At 34.4% G+C, this 20,320-nt stretch overlaps 1 protein-coding gene across 1 annotated transcript in view; it reads right to left on the bottom strand.

Annotated features, from left to right (window-relative positions):
* unc-13 (protein unc13 homolog) overlaps nt 1-20,320 on the bottom strand; it is a 1,321,962-nt gene that overhangs the window by 1,054,706 nt on the left and 246,936 nt on the right. The window contains exons 8-9 of the mRNA XM_090372343.1: nt 18,053-18,386; nt 4,716-5,550 (exon numbers count right to left, since the gene is read on the bottom strand). Of these exons, the coding sequence (XP_090228469.1) occupies nt 4,716-5,550; nt 18,053-18,386 (1,169 nt within the window). The remainder of the gene's footprint in view (nt 1-4,715; nt 5,551-18,052; nt 18,387-20,320) is intronic.

The following is a 20,320-nucleotide window of genomic DNA, read 5'->3' as shown; positions in this document are numbered from 1 at the left end:
GAGCCATCCTAGACCACCCGCCTTTCTGAAGCAGTGCCAAAGTGGTGTGTGTGTGTGTGTGTGTGTGTGTGTGTGTGTGTGTGTGTGTGTGTGTGTGTGTGTGTGTGTGTGTGTGTCTTTCGTAGTTGTCACAGAGTGCAGTGCACAGCAAACAGTCGGATTCTTATAATGTTAGCATGGAACCTAGGGTGTAGGTATCGGATTCCAGTGATGCTAATGGAGAGGAAAAGCAGCATCACTAGTAGGTCCCCTCATCACATACAGGTGCCTACGTTGGGAGGGGGTTACAAGGAAGCATGTTTATTTTAAGTACTATTAACAAATTTCATAACAAATGAAAAACACCAATCATTCTTCCTTGGATTCATTGGGCCATGGACATACTTTAAAAAGACCTACACAATTAAAAAAAGTTTACATTGCATAGGTAAATTGTAAAATCATCAACAAAGCCTACAACTGGCAATACACAATATACGGATATTCAGCTATAATATACATATCACAATATCTCACATATCACACATATCTCACATATCACAATTCATGTGATATGTGAGAAAATATAAATAATAATTGCTGGATATCTATTGGTCAGATTTTAATGAAATTTGAAAATGTTCACCTTTCTAAGAGTACCAAATATAAAACTCAATTAAAATCCATCCAGGAGTAAGTTATTACATGTGGACAGAGAGACAAAGAAATGATAATTGTCGTATTTCTATTGGTTCAATTTTAATCAATTTAGGCTGGATTGACAGATATTTTTAAAATGCTAAATTTTTCCCAATAGATGGATTTTCATAAATAAAATTTTATGAAAATCTATCCATTGGAAATTGATTTATGTGCAGATGGGTGGGCAAGAATCAGAAATAATAATTGCTGGATTTCTATTGGCCTGATTTTAATGAAATTTGGGATGGCCAAGAAATCTTTTTAAACAGCCCAAATATAAAATTTCATGAAAATCCATCTACTAGGAGCCAAGTTATTACATACAGACATGAGGAATATCTGATGTAATAACTTGCATTCAGAGTTATTAGGTGCATTTGCATTTTTGCTAATACACCTAATAACTCTTAAATCTCAAATTAGTTTATTTCTAGGAAGAGTATATTCAAGCTCATAATTAATATAACGGTACTGTTTTTTTATGTATATTATAAAATGAAACAATACTGCATTTGGATGAATTATGAATTCACCAATCCTCTAATAACTTTAAGTACTTACTTAGTAACAGTCAATTGTGTGTGTGTGTGTGTGTGTGTGTGTGTGTGTGTGTGTGTGTGTGTGTGTGTGTGTGTGTGTGTGTGTGTGTGTGTGTGTGTGTGTGCGCGCGCGTACATGTGTTCTTTTTTCTGGATGACCTGCAATTTCTTAAAGGAAAGGTGCATTACATGTGGAAGCAGTTCTAGTGAGGGAGTTTGGATTCATCATTCCATTTTCAATCAGCTAGTAGCATTTTTTAAACCTCAAATGAATTGGTACCTCTTTATAACAAGCCATCATACAGTTTACCATCTGGCCATTCTGAAAATTCATAATCCATTAATATCAAAAAATAAATACAGAACAGAAAAGAAAGAGCTATTGTTTTCATATTTGACCGAACCTGTTCTGCTTTTTTTTTTTAATTAATTTATTTATTTATTTATTTGTTTATTGGACAAGTTGGGCAACTTCAACTGAGATGACTGGAATTTTGTTTTTGGCAGCCACAGCAACACTACCATCATGACATTTGCATGACACTTTTTTGATGTGGCTTCAGTCTTCAATTCTGTTCAAACCCTCTGTATTACAGATCTTGAAATCGTATTTTTAGCAATGTGAGATCGGTTTTTTTCAGTATAAGAAAGCATTTTGTCAGAACAGTTTCTGTATTTTTTCCATACCTCTATAGAAAGTGTATATTCCATATAAGTTAGAATTCCGCAGAGTAGCATTCTTTCAGTTCTATTATTTTCTCTCGTGTTAGTTCCCTGTGTTAGTTCTTTGGGATAATGTGAAATTTTATCTTATACGCAGATAATTTGGTACGAACAGTGGAGGTAAAGCAGTAATAATGACTTCCACTGGACAACACCAATAGCAGTAATAATCACTTCAATTGGACAACAAATTTTAATGACATGGTTGACTGTGATCTCTAATTTTAGATACTGAATTTATTAACTGTTCAGTCTAGGCCATCCTTATTGTAAAAACTTTGCACTTTTACTTATTAAAAAAACTGCAAAGTATTGTGGGCTTATCAAATTGTGTGATTATTTTAAAAATTTCCTAGCAGAATTTGATCACAGTTTGAATCCATCAGATATTCTGCAGTGGCAGATACTGCAACCCACTTTGCATATGTACCCCTCAAGAAGGATCAACAGGAGCAAGCAGACTGTTTTTTTTTTTTTTTTTTTTTTTAATTATGATGCCATGATGCTATTCATTCTATCGTAAATTGATCTGTACTTCTGGAAAACTCAAACAGCTCATAATATATAATTAAAGAAGAAAATCTTCAGGTAATGGGATTTCTTCTTATGTGTGTGTGAGAAGAACACACTTAACTGATTACTTAGGCTTTTCTACAACTTCCTAGAGTGTGATAGTGGGAACCAGTGTGTATGATGTTTTCCTGTAACAGTGTACAAAACTAAGTTATCCCCCACCCCCAGAACAAGGATTTTGTCTGTAACCCCTGTACAAATTGGAGTGGTATGGCATTAAGGGCAAGTTGCTACAATGGATAAAGGGATGGTTGAGTGAGAGACGACAACAAGCGGTAATCAATGGACACTGCACTTCGTGGACTAATGTTATTAGTGGAGTTCCCCAGGATTTGGTGATGGGCCCATTGTTGTTTTTTGTATTCATCAATGATATTGATGAAGGTACATCAGGCTTCATGTCCAAGTTTGTAGATGATAAAAAGGTTGGCAGGGTTGTTAACTACAGTAAAAACAGTATGCCACTGCAACAGGATCTAGACAAGTTGAGCAAATCGGCTGAGAAGGGGAACAAACGGGTGTTCTTACCAAGATAGGCTTAAGTTGTGCAAATTGAAGTGCCTGGAGACTAGGCAGCCGTGAGAAGATCTGATTGAGGTGTATAAAGCCTTGAACGGATTGAGTAAGCTCAATGCTGATGGGATTATTCCTCTTGCTGAGATTATGAATATGAGGGGGGCATAGAATGAAATTGAGGAAAGACAGTTGTAGAATAGATGTGCAGAAATTTGCCTTTAGCCAGCATATATTATTGATTACTGGAACAGACAACTTCCATCTCTTGTTGTAACTGATAGCTTAAATAAATTTTAGGATTTTTTGGAAATGGGTTTTTTTTGGCTGATGCTGCATAGGCTTGCTTTCTTGCACTGTATGCCTCAACTACTGCTAATGCTACCCCACCCCCCCCTTGTGAAAATGTACCAGAGTAGTTTTATTCTATAAATCAATATTTGCTTTGATATAGTAATTTGATATCATAACTTTTCTGGAAATTATTTATTTATATGTAATTTAAATAATTAAATAATTAATAGACTTTTTCAAATAAAAATTCTAACAGTTGGACAGAACTTCAGCAGGCGAGACCCGCTAATTTTCGTAAAATCGGACAAATGCTAATAATTTATTGTAATTTTTCCTTGTAGTGCATCTGCAATCTCATTATGGATTTAAAATAAACTTTGTGGATTTGTTTTTTTTTTAAAAACGATAGTGTAGGCTATTTTTGGAATATTAAATTTCAGGAATATTATATATTTTAAAGCAGAAGAATTCTCTTACTTGGGGTTTTCTTCAGGAATGGCTGCATCCTGGTGAGGTGTTGAAATTGCATACGTATGGAAGGGGGATGAAGTGTAATACAGTGAGGCGGGAAATTTTCCCTCTACCCTACTTCTCCTCCTTTCAACTACTCACCCCCCCCACGCTTTTGAAATATAGCAATGGAATGTGCTTGGGCTATAAAAGATGGCCTACGACAAGTATTTCACCTCCCTTTGAAGATGGTATTAACGAAAAGCTATCTGGCTTCAGAACAGCATCTCGCTTTATACCTATAATTACTCCCCATGCAAGGATTTAGGACAAAAGCTTGCTTTTCCTTTGTCACCCTTCCATACGTATGCAATTTCAACGCCTTCCAAATTACACCTCACCCGATGCAGCTTGTTCCTGAAGAAAACCCCAAGTAAGAGAATTCTTCTGCTTTAAAATATATAATATTCCTGAAATTTAATATTCCAAAAATACCCTACACTATCCTTTTTTTTAAAATAAATCCACAAAGTTTATTTTAAATCCATAATGAGATCACAGATCCACTACAAGAAAAATTACAATAAATTATTAGCATTTGTCCGATTTTATGAAAATTAGCAGGTCTCGCCTGCTCAAATTGTCTGTCCAACTGTCTAATAGTTTCGAGACTTTACGACGACCATTTTTTTTTACGCTATGTCATAAAAATTCTAATAGAAAATATTTCTATTACAAATATCAATTACATATATTATAGTATGACATCGCACCATAAAAACTCCAGAGCATTTAGCATATCTGAACAATAACACAAAAGATGCACTGATAATAATTCCAATCAACTTTCTACTTTGACATTTTAAGTATACTTTGGAAATGTACTTTCATATGCGTATTTACAAATATATTATGCATATTTTTTTAAAAAAATTTACTCACCTCATTTAGTTCTGCTACTATCTTATTAAAGGCCGTTATCCAGCGAAGTTTTGCTCTTGACATTCCCTGGTTTTGTCCTGTATCAATTCCTAATATTTCAGAATTCCTAGGCATGATTTCCTGTTCATCTCCTTCTTCCTCCTCCTCATCAACTTCTTCTTCCTCCTCCTCCTCTTCTTCTTCTTCTTCTTCAGGGGGTTTCTCAACTGATTCCTCTGTGCTGATTGTATTAGGAGTAATACTTGGCCTTCTATATTCAGCTTCGCCTTCAAACTTTTGATCTCGCCTTGACAATTCTTCGTGCTTTGGCTCCCATCTAGGTTCTTCTTCAAATCCAGTTTCTTCTGAAGCCCAGCTACCATTTGCAATTCTCCTTTCACTTTTGAAACTAGCTTTAGTTTCATTTGTGTTCTTCCACTGATTTTTATAATATAAATTGGATTCTACTGGTTTTACTTCATGTGAGCATGTTTCATTCTTTTCCCAGTGCTTATTGGACTGCCCTGAGGTGTCTTCCCTGTACTCTGAATAGCTTTCAAAACTGTCTTGACGATAAACATTAATGCCATCCGAATAATCGTAAGAATCATTGTAGCGATTATCATACCGATCGTCTATGGGTTCATCATCAAATCCTCGCTGTCTTTCTAAACTACGCCGCCGTCCTGAATATTGACTCCAGTTTCTTAAATCTTGCTGATACACATCATCCTTTCTTTCTTGATCCCAATGATGATCACTTCTTTCATCATCTAATGAATAATTTAGGTCACTTTCATATTCCTGAGTGCTTTGCTGACTGAGATTGGCTGAAGACTGCTTGTAGTTTCGAGTGCTAATGAATAAAGTTTTAAATGTCAGACAGTTTCCTTAATGAAAATGTAATTATGAGAAGTTCATAACAACTAAATTTATTTCACAGAATAATTGAAACTAGAAATTGTTTACCATTGTTCAAGAGAAGATCACTATTAACAGATAATTCTCTGAGTGCACATATAATCCAGTAATTTTTAAATAGTGCATTTTAAGGTAAATCATCAATTCTCTAAGAATATATTTACTTTGTTAGTTCCACAAGGGAAATTAGTATTGTACCGAGTGTAGTTATATGTACGCGATACAATACTGTTTTTTTTTGGTTTTTTTTTTTTATTTAGTACACTGCCACTTTTTTTTAAATTTGTACTTTAATAATGGTTAACACAAGATCAAGCTACAAGGCTAAAACACAGGACCGCATGACTAATACAGTAATGGCTGCAAGCAATTTCTCTAGGAGTCATGGAGTCGCTGCTTGTATATCCTCTGCCATAGATTCTGTAACTTAGTATTAGTAGTGGCAAATGATACAAGGAAGCAAGCTTATATAACATCAGCTTAAAAAAAAAATAAAAAATTCCCAAAATCATTTGTCCATCCACTCTAATATGTCTACTTCTTTTCTTCCTTGAATTCATTCAAACTACCCTCTTCCACAACTGCATTTGGAAGTCAGCGCAAATAATCAACTACCCACTCGGTGAAGGCAAATTTCTGTATCCATTCCAACTGATTCACATCCTTCTTAAAATAAACTTTCATACCTGTATACAGTACTCAAGATGTGGCCTAACCATTGCCTTATACAAAAGGATAACCATTTCCTCATCCCTGATGTCAAAATCCAGGTATATCACTGATAAAACCCCATGGGTTGTCCTAGCATGCCATAGCACTGTCCAGAAAACTTCATGTTGAACTGCACAATTATTCCCTGTTCTTCATTCTTGACTACTCTCAGTGGTACCACACAGTTAACATGTTATTCTTGAATTACTGCTACCCATATGCATTACCTTGCATTTGTCAATCTTAAACTTTAATTGCAATTTCTCAGCTCATATGCTATTTTTCTATATATTGCTGCAATAGCATACTTCTATCATTGACCAGCCTGCCAAACTTTCAACATCTGCAAACTTAAAGAATAAACCTGATATGCTTTCATCAATATCATTAATCTTCCAATGTGAAAAATAAACAATACCATGTTCACACGGTATTGTTTATTTTTTTGTTTATTGTTTGTTTGTTTTTTTTTCTTTGAATTTATAAATTAAATCTGTTCCTCCTGTGTACCTTTGCCAATGTTCTCTCCAGGGGCTCACATCTGGGGAGTATAGGCTTGGCACACCAGGATCCTAAGCTGGATATCATCATTCTTCTCTTTCTTGGTGATTTCCTTCTCTCTCTCTCTCTCTCTCTCTCTCTCTCTCTCTCTCTCTCTCTCTCTCTCTCTCTCTCTCTCTCTCTCTCTCTCTCTCCCCCCCCTCCCCCCCCGGGTAACTCAGAATTTTTTTTTTTTGCCTGGTGCAGCAAAAGCCTCAGGTTTCCTTGCACCATACAGCTAATAATGATAATAATAATAAAAGTGGTTCCATAGTATTTTCTGCATCCCTTTCAATATACTATGAATTATGAGACATTAAATTTTTGTTTGGCATTCTGCTGAAGTCAGGTGAGCAAATACGTCTAGGCAACTCCCGTTCTCAAGTGGCACCTGTGAGACACCAGTGACAGGTGTCCAATCTTGCCATAGATCTTTGGTTTCAATGGATAAACATGAAGACTGATAAAAATACAGATATTCATGTTGCATCTGCCAAACATCACATGAGAGTCTAGGTTTCAATCTGGTAATTGGTATTGTTGAAAATTCTAAAACATACAATAAAAACTTTAGTATTATAATTGGTTTCTCTCATTTATTTTTGTCGATATTTTAATTAGGTTTAGCAAATCGTGATTCAAGGAAGAAAAGAAGAAGCAGACATATTAAAGGGGAAGGACAAGTGATACGGAAAAAAAAAATTTTTTTTTTTTAAAGCTGATGCTATATAAACTTGCTTCCTTGTATCATTTGCCACTACTAATACTAAATTATGGAATCGATGGCAAGAGGATATACAAGCAGCGACCGCATGACTCAGAGAAATTTCTTTTAGCCATTACTGTATAAGTCATGCAGTCCTGTGTTTTAGCATTATAGCTTGATCTTGTGTTAACCATTACTAAAGTACAAATCTTCATTATTAAAGATCACCTCATTCAGTAAAAAAGCTAAAAATAAACTTTTTATAATTAAAACAAAAGAGGGGGCTAAACAGACCCCACAACAGTGAACTTGTTAAACATGAGAGTGCAAATAACTGAAAGTTAATAAATATTAAAATCACTTCATTCAGTAAAAAAGCTAAAAATAAACTTTTTATAATTAAAACAAAAGAGGGGACTAAACAGACCCCACAAAAGTGAACTTATTAAACATGAGTGCAAATAACTGAAAGTTAATAAATATTAAAAACAACAATGAATCCAGGAGTGAACCCTGAAGGGTTCACTCCTGGTGTCAGACTGATGTCATTAGTTCAAGGAGAGCAGCCCCATTCATAACTACTCTGTCTTCCATTCCACCATCCCTTTATCCATAGCAGTAACTTGGCCCTCTATGTTTGTCTAGTTTTTCCTTCATATATACTGCACATACCACAGCAAAAAAACTCATCATCCACACAATCCTGCGTTGCATTCTTCTTAGCTTTTGTGTTAACCATTATTAACATTAGCATTAGTTGAGGCATATGATGCAAGAAAGCAAGCTTATACAGCCTCAGCAAAAAAAAAAAAAAAAAAATCCTTCCTATTTCACCCATCCAGCCACTCCAAATGTTTTGTCTAGTTCAGCTTAAATTTACTTAAGTTATCAACATCCACAACAACAGATGGAAGTCTGTTCCGGCAATCAACTAACCATTGGCTAAAGGCAAACTTCCGCCTATCTATTCTACAACTGTCTTTACTCAATTTGAATCTATACCCCCTCATGTTCTTAATCTGATCAAGCGGAAGTATCCCATTGGCATTGAGCCTGCTCAAACCATTCAAAGCCTTAAACACCTCGATCGGATCACTTCGTCGGTGCCTACTCTCCAGATGCTGCAATTTGCAGAACTTAAGCCTTTCTTCATAAGCGCACTCCTTTGTTCCTCCATAAATGGGTAATATAAGGCAGAATATCACCAGTGGATCGACATTGACGGAATCCAATGTCTGATTAATCATTAATCAGACAGAAAGTTTCTAGACAGTTTAAGAGTTGCCAGTTAATTGATTTTCCATTACTTTAGAAAGAGTAGAAGTAATTGCAATGGGATGATAATTGAATTCGAGGTATCTGTCACCCTTTTTTTAGGAACTGGCTGGATATGAGCAAATTACCAAGCAGAAGGAAAAACACCTTTAGAATAAGAAGATGATAAAGAACAGGAGTAAATTCAGGAGTGCAGGTTTTAAGAACAAGTTGAGAACCATCATCAGGACCTGAACCTTTCTTAGCATCAAGATCTGTCAAAATCGTTCTGACTTCCTTTTGACGGAACACCACAGGAGGCATTGAATGGACCGTGTTGGGAATGGTGGGAGGTGTTTTACCAAGATCATTAATACATGAGTTGGAAGAAAAATGGGATGCTAGCAGGTTAGCTTTATCTTTGGCTGAAGTGGCATCAGAACCATCTGGTTTTGACAGAGGTGGGAGCAGAGATGGGCAAAAGTCACGGCCAATAGCTTTGGCAAGAGATCAGAATGCTCGGCTATCATTAGGGCAAGAAGCAAGTTTTCTACTCTTAGCCTGTTCAAAATCTAGTTTGGACTGATTAATAACTGCTTTACAATTGTTGAAAGCTTGGTATAGGCAGAAAATTAAACTGAAGAGTTGGAAACAAGCCAATTATGATATGCAACATTCTTCTCTTGAACAGCCTTAGCATATTTATTGGAAAACCAAGGTTTAGATAAAGGATGAGATTTCAAAATGGAGTGTGGAATAAAAGATTCCATTCCTACAAGAATAATTTCACTGACATGATCTGAGCAAACGTTGACATCAGAAGTTTTGAAACAGTAATCTTACCAAGCAAAAGCAAAGAAATCTTGCAGATCATCCCATTTTGCATTCTTGTAATGTCAAACAACAAGAAGTTGAGAATAGCCATGAGATAAAGGCTCCATTGGAGAAGAGACAATCACCCAAGTTGTGATCTGAGGTGCCTAGAAGGGTTGTTTGTGAGAAAAAGATCAAGCATATGGTTAGGATTGTCCGGTATTCTGGTAGGTAAATGAACAATCTGTGCGAGGTCATTAGTAATTGCAAAAGCCTCGGCATTTCGACCAGCTGGGTTTGTGTGACTAGAAAACAGAAGCCAGCTGGAGTTTTGAACATTAAAATCACCAAGGAAAATTACCTCAATGTTAGGAAAGTTGGACTGGAGAAAATCAAGTTGCAAAGAGAGGAAGTCAAAGAGTTACAAGTGATTAGTTGAGTTGGAAGAATGGTAGCAACTATAGATGAATTTGACAGAATGAGGTAGAGACATTGTAAGCCAGAGAAAATCGAAAACAGGAAATTCCAAATTACCAAGTCTCTGGCAGGGAATATCAGAATGGACATATGCACAAGTACCACCTTTGAGGGGAAGGAATCATACAGCAAATAATTTGGAAAACTGTGACGAGTAGTGGTTGAATCAACCAATAACTGAGATTATGTCAGAAAAAGTACATCGGGTTTACAGACTGTAAGTGGAAATTGAGATTAGAACTGGGACCACGTTTTTTTTTTTTTTTTTTTTTTTTTTTAAATTGTTGGCGCATCGGCTTCTGTGGCCATAATGCACCTTCCAAGGTTTTTGCATTTTTTACTCTGATCCAAGTCCGAGGCGGGTTTCGAACCCATGACCTTTGGGTTGCCAGGCAGGCACTTTATCCACCCAGCTAGCCCAGTCAGCCTGGGACCACATATATTTGTGAAATGAACTAGGAAGTGTTTGGGAGGTTTAGATCTTTTTGCAGATAAGTTTGCTCTATTAGTTTAATAATTCATGATGTATTAAATAGTAAGAATGGTACTATCGTTACAATAGTAACAATTCATGGTGTATTAAATAGTAAATGGTACAATTAGACCGAAAACAATCTCAACAACTAAATAAAATTGGCTACGTTTCAGATTTCGATATTGAAATCCAAAACATCTGAACTGTATGAAAAATAAGAGAATCAAGGTATTTGTAACTCACATTATGGGAGCACATGTAATCCAAGTTATTTACACTGTGGGTAGGGGGAAAAATACAATGATCACTAATCATACAAAATGCACAATTTTCCAACACATATACTATGCATCTCTGTGTCTGAATGTACATACTCAATTTGCAGAGAAAATGATAAAAGATGTAGTTCAATGGGAAAAAAAAATAATATTCCCATTGGAGCAGTTAAAAAAAAATTAACAATTCTTCTTAACAGCATAAGGAATTCCCTGTACTACATGTGATATCTTTTCTAATTTCTCACATGTAATAAAAAAGATCAGTGACCTTCCAGTTTTTCCACTATAACAATCATGCAGCTCAATGTTTATGAGGCGAACATTAACACAAGTTCTTCATTTAATTGCATGTACCTTCCAAAGAGAAAATATCTCTATTTTAGGATGGGATATTATTTTCTGTTTAATACTTGCCATCTATGAAAAAAAAAAAAAAAAGGATAGCACCTCTCTCTCTCTCAGTACTGCTGCTTATTCCATAAACTTAGTAACGTAGCACCCAACTACTGTGATTGCAACTACATACAAATCATCAACATGCACAAACTGTTGACTACTTTGACATTACTTTAGAGCAGGGATTCTCAACAGGGGTGAAAATTGGTTTTTGGGGGGGCAACAAAATCATGGATATTACAATGGTTTTTGGCCCTCCAAAGTTCAACCCCCACCCGACATCTTATTCCTTAATATTTAATTTCTCTCATTGGCTTTTCTTTTCCCCTGAGACAGCTGATTTTTAACATGTTGGTATATTATATTAGGAGTGTATGAGAAATTTTGATAAAAGGAAGATAGCAGACATGATTTAATTCAATCATCTTTGCTATTCAGAGGCATTAAATGTCTAAGTGCTTTCAGAGGTAATGTCTCCGCAATCTTTGGTGTTTGCACCTTTTTGAAAGCTGCGACCTCAGCGGCGGCATGTTGGGCATGGTTTATTTATTTATTCTTTTTTTTTTTTTCATTGGTCAATATATGAGGCATGCACGGGATGAGAGAATATTTCAGCCTATTGTTTCTACTTTCTAAGCAACAATGAGCATTGATTTATTGTTTCTTGTGGAAATTGTTTATTTTTGATTCACAGTGCTTTTGTAAGTGACATGGGCTATGAGAATTAAATAAAAATAGTTTATATTTTATTATTTAATTCTTTGTAGTTATTCAATCCATTAACAATCATGTCAAGTGCCAAAAAGAAAGTGTCTACAGTATTTGGATGAATATCTAACTTATGGTATTAATGAAAGCCCATTCGACTCAAAACAGCCGATGTATCTCATATGAGGCTACGACACCATCAAAACTTTTAGATCATCTAAAAAAGGAAACATCCTGATAAAGTTGGTACACATATTGAATATTTTAAAAATTTAAAAATTCTAACATTTTCATGTTAGATCCAAGTTTGAGCAATGTAACACACTCTTACTTCCTTATTTAAGAAGAACACACAAACAAATGACGATGGAATGATTGAATCTTATAAAATTGCAGAAATCATTGCAAAAACTGGTAGTGTTCATACAATTGCTGAGACTCCTATATGACCTGCATTAGAGACTGTAATTTCAACAGTGCTGCATCAAAATCTTTCCAGTATTTTAAGAGCATTGCCATTGAGCAACAATTCAATTCGAAGACTAATACACGAGATGTCAGTTAACATTGAAGAGCAGCTAATTGACTAAAAACAAGAAAATTTTCTATTTAGATTGATGAATCCACAGTTACTGATGATAAGGCTCTTCTAATGACATATGTTCGTTATTTCGATGATTGTAAATTGCAAGAAGAGACGTTTGTAAAATTTATAGAAACTGACTTTACTGGACGGTTGGTTGAAAAACAAGTACCATTGGAAAATTTGGTCTCCTATGCCACAGATGGTGCTAACTCCATAGTTGGAAGACAAAGGTTTTATAGCCCACCTAAAGGAAGAATGTCCCAAAGTTCTTGCAATACACTGCATTCTGCACCGACATCATCTGGTTGCAAAAAGTAATCCAGTTTTTTTGTCAATCTTTCAGTATAATTATTAAAATCATCCATAAAATAAAGTCATATAGCAAATATGATCGCCTCTTCAGAAACTTTTGTGTTGATAATGAAGAACAGTAAGCGAGGCTTCTTTTACCTATAGAAGTCAGATGGCTTTCTAAAGGAAACTGTGTAGCAACATTTGTAAACATTTTTGATATGGTAATTAGTTTTTTTTAGAAAACAAAGGATACACAGATTTAGCAAAGGCGATCAGCAAACACAAAAACAACATATACTATATGGTTGCATTTTTAGAAAACTTAATGAAGTATCACTTCAGCTTCAAAGGAAATTAATTACGGTGATATTCTGCAAAAGCGTATTAAAAGCCTTCACTAAAAAACTGGAAATACTTGAAAGCAATTTAATGAGAAAACAACTGCATGGTTTGCAAGAGTTAGCTGAAATCAATGAATCTCTCACTGAGAATGATCTTAAGATTTATTCAATTTGTTTGTGTTCTTTAAAAGGTGAAATTAAAAATAGATTTTCAGATTTATTTTCTTTTATAGTGAAGCCGTGGATGTTAGATCCAATTGGATGCTATGCCAGGTCTGCTAGTGAAGAAATTCAAGAACTCATTAAATTAAAAATGTAATGAAGAATGCTAATATAAATTCAAAAAAGGTGGAATGGCTGAGTTGTGGGGATCAAAAACAACTAAACTTCTTTATCCAACAATGTGGTCTGAAATGGCCAAAATACTTCTTTGTTTTCCAACATCTTATATGGTTGAAAGTGATTTTAGTTCAGTAATGAAAATATTATCAAAGGAAAGAAACAGAATTGATATATGTTCAAGAGGGGAAATTAGAATTAAACTGACTAACATCATACCAAACATTGAACTTTTAGCTAAGAAATCCCAGGGAATAAAAAGACTAAGCATAAAGTATTTTCTTGTTTAAAAATTTCATGTGGGGCAATTAGGAAAAAAAATTGTCTAAAAAAGCCCTTTAGGGGCCAATAATTAAAAAAAGGTTGAGAAACACTACTTTAGAGCATCCAAGAAAAAGTCCAGTGTGAGTAGATAAAGCAATAAAAATATACATTTAATTACATTTGTTAAATTTTACCTTGGTTGGGTGAAACCAAAACTATTTTTTGTGTGGGTAAATTAAGTCACTATTTATAGAAGAGACTAACTATTACGCTGCTTCAAAAACTTTCCTCTCATTTTGAATAATGCGTATCTGAGCCAAGTTAAAAGATATAAAACCACCATGTCCAAACTGAACTTCCTAAACGTCTTGAAAAAAAATTAATAAATATATATTTTTTAACACATTTATTTTTGTATAATATTTTCCTTTCATGTAGCTTCCATTGTTAACATTTTTTTATGTGCACAAAGAGAGAAACAAAATAAAAAGAAACATTTAATTCAACAACCAAGGTACAATTTCACAACTGCAATCAAACATATTTTATGGCTGCAGTCAAGCACTGGCATTTTTTCGGTCTACCCCTTTCAGCTGATATAAAGTGATGTCAACTTATCGCTGGCTTGTATAGTAAGAACAATTTATGCTTAACAGAATTCAAGTGCAAATTGCTTTAACTATTTTTTTTTTTTTTTTTTTGCTTGGATTACAAATACTAAACAGCAAATAATATCTCAAAATATGGACTCTCACTCTCTAATAAACAGTGTGCTTAATTTTACACATAGTTTGTATGTATCAAACTATAATGGTAAATAAAACTTACCACATGAGAGAAATTTACTAAATTTCTTCAAGGAACAATTATCTTTCTCATGCTGACTAAACCATTAACAATATATTTATTAAATCTATTTTAAATGAGAATTATGAAAATCTCATTTAAAATTTCTCTCATTTAACAAATACTGACATGTTTTGAATTTGTACATATATTTCAAAGCCATTTAAATCAAAAGGGATATATTTTGGTTACTTCAACTTTGAAGTAACAAAGTTTTACTGTAGTTATAAGTGTACAGTAATTTTCATGAACTAATGATTTTCTAAAATTCTATGTAATGAAGCTTAGGGGCACTACATAGAATTTTAATGATAAGTGACGCTTATATAAGTGCAGGCTTCTGCACTTATTTTCAGTAGAACTTTTAAACTGTTCCACAACCAACTGCCACATAGGACAATGTGATTTTAGGGGCAAGTTACCTTATAAAGTGACGGTTAAGTGGCAGAAAGCAATAATTATGAGTGGGCAGTGCTTTTCATGAATTAATGTAATGGGTATAATCCCATAAGATTTGGTGTTCGGCCACCTTAACATTTAACTTAAGATCTTGGGTTCTGCTAACATAAACTATATTAAGGTTAATATACTAATACTAAGGCAGTGGTAATACAAGAATAACATACCATTTGGTAGCACTAAACATATTTCAATTTTAAGGCAGTTGATAGAAAAATGGAATAGAAGTAATTGTAAAATCTTATAGCAAATTATCTGAACAATGAAGACAGTCTGCTAGGGCAACTCGTGTATTTCTAGTCGGGGATATGCAACACCTTTGCTAGCAGGGATAAAAGGGATGGTCATCCTGTTGTATTAACAATAGTTAAGCTACACCTTGAATACTGCTGAAAGGTTGGAAAAATCATTTTAAACAGGACAAACATTATGGGTATTCTATTTACTGCTATTGTAAAAGGTTCTAAGAAAAGCAACATTAGCTACAGGCATAAAATGAAAACAAGACTGAGGTTCTGAAAATTATGGTAACTGCGAACTAGGTACCTGTGTACAAACTTTAATTTAAATGTTTAAACATTTAAATAGTCGAGGTCTTAATGGGTTAAACTAAATTCTAAAGGCATTTTTATTCTTTCTCAGATGACACACACACACACACACACACACACACACACACACACACAAGAAGAGATAAATTTAAATCAAGAGTCTGGTTTGAAAAATAATGTATGGATATCTAAAATAATGTATGGATATAAAAAAAAAAAAAAAAAAAACACACACTGGCGTTCAGCCAGAGTGTGTGTTTTTTTTTTTTTTTTTTTTTTTTTTAACTTGGCAGTAGCATTTTGTCTGTTGATAGGACTGGAAAAAATGTATTTAACCCATTACTAGCAGTTTATTCTTTTTATGCCTTCCTAATAGCATATTTAGTCTTGTATGTGATGCTTTTCTTTTTTATCTATTTATATTGTTTTTCAGTTCATGAAGGCTGAGTGGTCCTGAAAAAGAGGGGGTGCACAATATCATTTATGTTACTCCCTTTTTTGTCTGATCAAATACAGTTTGTCATGTAACGAAACACTGATTTTTCAGAGTTTTCACTATCAAAGCTTCTCAATGTTCACTTTTCTGTAAGAATTATCTCAGAAAATAAGAGATTTTGTTGAATTTTGGCCACAAACAGTAAATCAGATAACCCAAATTCCATTTGCATTCCAGGAAGGTATCACAAAAATTCCCTATGTTACAAAAAAAAAAAAAAAGAGTCAAAATATTACTGGGGATACTTTACATTTTGCAACTCTATGGAGAAAGGGTTATTTGCAAGTAATGTGCAAGCGAATATGCAGAGAAAGAGCTGTTCATAAGAAAACATAAAACTGAAAACAAAAACACAACTGGTTTTCTGCTGTTTCAGGTGTACAGAACTTTCATATTATTAAAAAGATGCAGAACTGAAAATTATAAGCACTGCAATCCACTGTGGAAAGGTCAAGAATTAGTACACTAAAAGAACAATTAAAAAAACCAAATACTGTTTTTAAAGTTAAATTCTAGACTTGTCAGGGGAAAGGGATGCTATTCGTGTTACAAAAGGGAGCAGTACAATTGAAAACCCCAAAGAGGCAAGGTATATGAACCTATAGTAGTTGAATACTGTGTATAGACTTAAGGCTCAGAAGGTACTTGATATTAAACTGTTTTAAAGGCTGTAACTGTTGAAAATTCAAGCCAAGGAAGGTTGTTTCAAAGAACAAAAGTAAAATGGATAAATGACACAGAGCTCTGTGAGCTTGGATTTGGATGTGAATGGATGCCGACTAAGCAGGCATGTAATCAAGCTGGTTTGTAAGGAAGTAGTGGAATTACAAATGCCAAATCAGAAGAGTGCCCAGGGAAGTACCTCTAAAATAGGTGTGGTGCAGAAAGTGAATGTCTATATTACAGAGCAGAGATGAGAGAGAGATTTAAACAGGTCATTTATTAATATCATTACTCTACATTGCACAGTCTAGTAGCAAAACCTAGTTTGCTAATAAATGCATCAATCTGAATCTATAAGTCACAGCAAAATAATATTCTAACACTTCAACAATCAACCTACTATTTTGAAATGCAGTTATCAACCCCAAATTGCTTACACTGGGCATGGTACTAAATGGGTTAACTATAATCTATATACTTGTTGCATCATGGCCTTGTAAGAGTGAATAAAATCCAATATGTTTATTCACATAATGCACTGTCTTTTTATTACAACTATTTTTAATTAGTTCATGGTTTTGAATTTTAAAAAAACATTTAGAAAGACAGTCGACAGGGATTACTGAATAAATCTGAAATAGGAATAACACTAATTAAACCATGTAAACTGTTATCATGTGAATTTTACTCTGTACATAGCATTACAATAAGTTAAATTCCCACTTAACAGAACTTAATAATTGGCAGAGCCACTGGATTCATTGTTGAATCTTGTAATCCGAAATAATCAGGAAAGACTGACAAACCATACAGGATAAAAAGACTGTTAAAGTCTGTCCTAGTTTTCAATCTTTCCTTGCCTGATGATAGGATTCAATATGGAATTCCGAAGCATAAGCAATTATGAAGTTCTACTGTGGGAATTTAACTTACTATAATACTATAAAATAAAATTCATTGGACAACAGCTCATTTTGTTTAGTGTTACTCGCATTTCACAGTAATTCATTATGTTGTTTGTTTGTTATTTGGTTTAGGAGCATTAGCAACTAAGGCCATATTGCTCGGGGGATATGCGGTGGTCATTCCGTGACCTTTCCGCATCCTCCGACATATTGATAGATGGACATTAGTCCATCTATCAATATGTCGACAGGAGCTAACCTTAAAATATCCTTAAGTGAAAAATGATAATGTCCTCCAAAAATTTCATTGTTAAATCATTAAAACTGAAATTTACCTTTCCAAAGCTTGTGGATGAATTCGATCATTTGGTCTGCTATTGTAATAAAGAGGGTCCGACTCTTCATTGCTATACCTCCGAACTGCATCTGTATGATTATAGTCTCTTTTTACCCTATCATTCACTGCATCATTTTCAAAAGAAACTTCTGGTTCATATGCACTTTCACAGTCTGGCTCTAAAGGTGCATATTCTGAAGCCCTTCTGGCAAGTTCTGCAGCACCACCAAACTGAGATGCAGAACTATTTGGATGATGGGCTGAGGCACTTGGGTGTTGTCCTGTTGGATAGCTGACATCACTGGTGTAGTCACTGTCTTCAGATACACCAGCTAATAAGCAAAAATAAGAATATTTAATAAAATGAAGTTCAGTATATTAATCATGTTATTTAACTTAAATAAAATTAACATTATGCTATAAAACATTATATCTATGTATTCACAAACTAACCTGCCAGTTTTGTAGCATAACTTATTTTATTGTGAGGGTGGGATAAGTGAAATACATTAAAAAAATTTAGTTTCTTTTAAAGCAAGAATTTTTCTTTATTTCACTTACTTTAGCACACACACTTTAATTTGAAATCCACTGTTCGTAATGTGATGGCATAGTTGATGGTTGACATATCATTTACTTCATTAATATGAAAACATTACAATTCTCCATCAAACAACTGTATTCCAGGGAACACTTTCCAAGGGTAGCTGGGTAGCTACAACCTTAGCATACTGCATTCCAGATGCCATCTTAAATGAAGTGGTGATGCAGAAACACACACATACATTACAAATAAATTAATGATTGTTAACCATAATATAAAATGTTCTGTTAAGATACTTTGTCAGAAACAGGCAAGGCAATAAGTCATCGCATGAAAGCTAGCATTTGTTTCACATAGCCTAAATTCTTGACAAGCAATTATTATAACCTGAAAGAAATTGCTAAATAAAAAAAAAAATAAAAAAACTTCATCTGAAATACACAATCTCACACAAGAATTTAATACAGTTCATAACATAGCCAAGTGGTCAACCCAATAGTACAGCAGTACATGAGACAATTTGAACATAACTGCAAAAGCTACTTAATGCATAACTGCCAGATTTTTGTAGAAATGAGGATAACAGGAGTAGGATTTCTAAATTCCAGACATTTGTTAATCCAATATTAAATTAATACACCAACCGTATAAATTAACATAGTTTAATATTTACAAAAATAATGGATATTATAAAATAATCTATTTACAACGACTGACTTACTATACATCATAATAAAATAAAATGCAATAAAATAAAATAAAAGTAAAAAGTTAAAATACAATAAAATATAAATACTTAAAAATGTTAAAACTGTGCAATTGTAGATTTGGGGGAGCCTGCTTCCTTTCTCAACACAGCACATTAAGCAACACATCCTTAAGTATCAGGTTCATGGCACATGTGGTTGACCAGGCGCATGAGCAGTATATTCTTCATGTGTACCAGAACCGGAAGCGGCTCGGGGGCGTGGAAGGCAGAAACGCTCATCTCTTGCGAGGATTACAGCCTCAAAAAGGGGGTGAAGCCGAACTCCCCTATCTCTATTCATAGTATTATTTTCAGATGAACCAATCCACAAGCTCTCGAGCCACTTGCGGTCCCAGAATTTATGCGCCCGGTCAAGGATGACAGCATTCTCTGGGGAGACCTGGTGTTGTTTTTCCCAAAAATGCTCGGCAATAGCAGACTTGCTAAACTCTGTGGTCTGCATAGTCTTCGTGTGTTCCCCCAGACGATCTTTGAGCCGCGCATAAATTCTGGGACCGCAAGTGGCTCGAGAGCTTGTGGATTAGTTCATCTGAAAATGATACTATGAATAGAGATAGGGGTGTTCGGCTTCACCCCCTTTTTGAGGCTGTAATCCTCGCAATAGATGAGCATTTCTGCCTTCCACGCCCCCGAGCCGCTTCCGGTTCTGGTACACATGAAGAATATACTGCTCATGCGCCTGGTCAACCACCTGTGCCGTGAACTTGATACTTAAGGATGTGTTGCTTAATGTGCTGTGTTGTTGAGAAAGGAGGCAGGCACCCCCGAAAGCTACAATTGCACAGTTTTAACGCTTTTAAGTATTTATATTTTATTGTATTTTAACTTTTTACTTTTATTTTATTTCATTTTATTTTATTATAATGTATAGTAAATCAGTCATTGTAAATAGATTATTTTATAATATCCATTATTTTTGTAAATATTAAACTATTAATTAATTTAAACAGTCG

The sequence above is a fragment of the Mastigoproctus giganteus genome, chromosome 4 (genome assembly GCF_048544385.1).
Source record: "Mastigoproctus giganteus isolate SK-2022 chromosome 4, ASM4854438v1, whole genome shotgun sequence".
In the NCBI taxonomy this organism is placed as follows: Eukaryota; Metazoa; Arthropoda; class Arachnida; order Uropygi; family Thelyphonidae; genus Mastigoproctus; species Mastigoproctus giganteus.
Note: the sequence above shows the minus strand (reverse complement) of the source record. Positions and strands in the feature narration are given on the sequence as shown.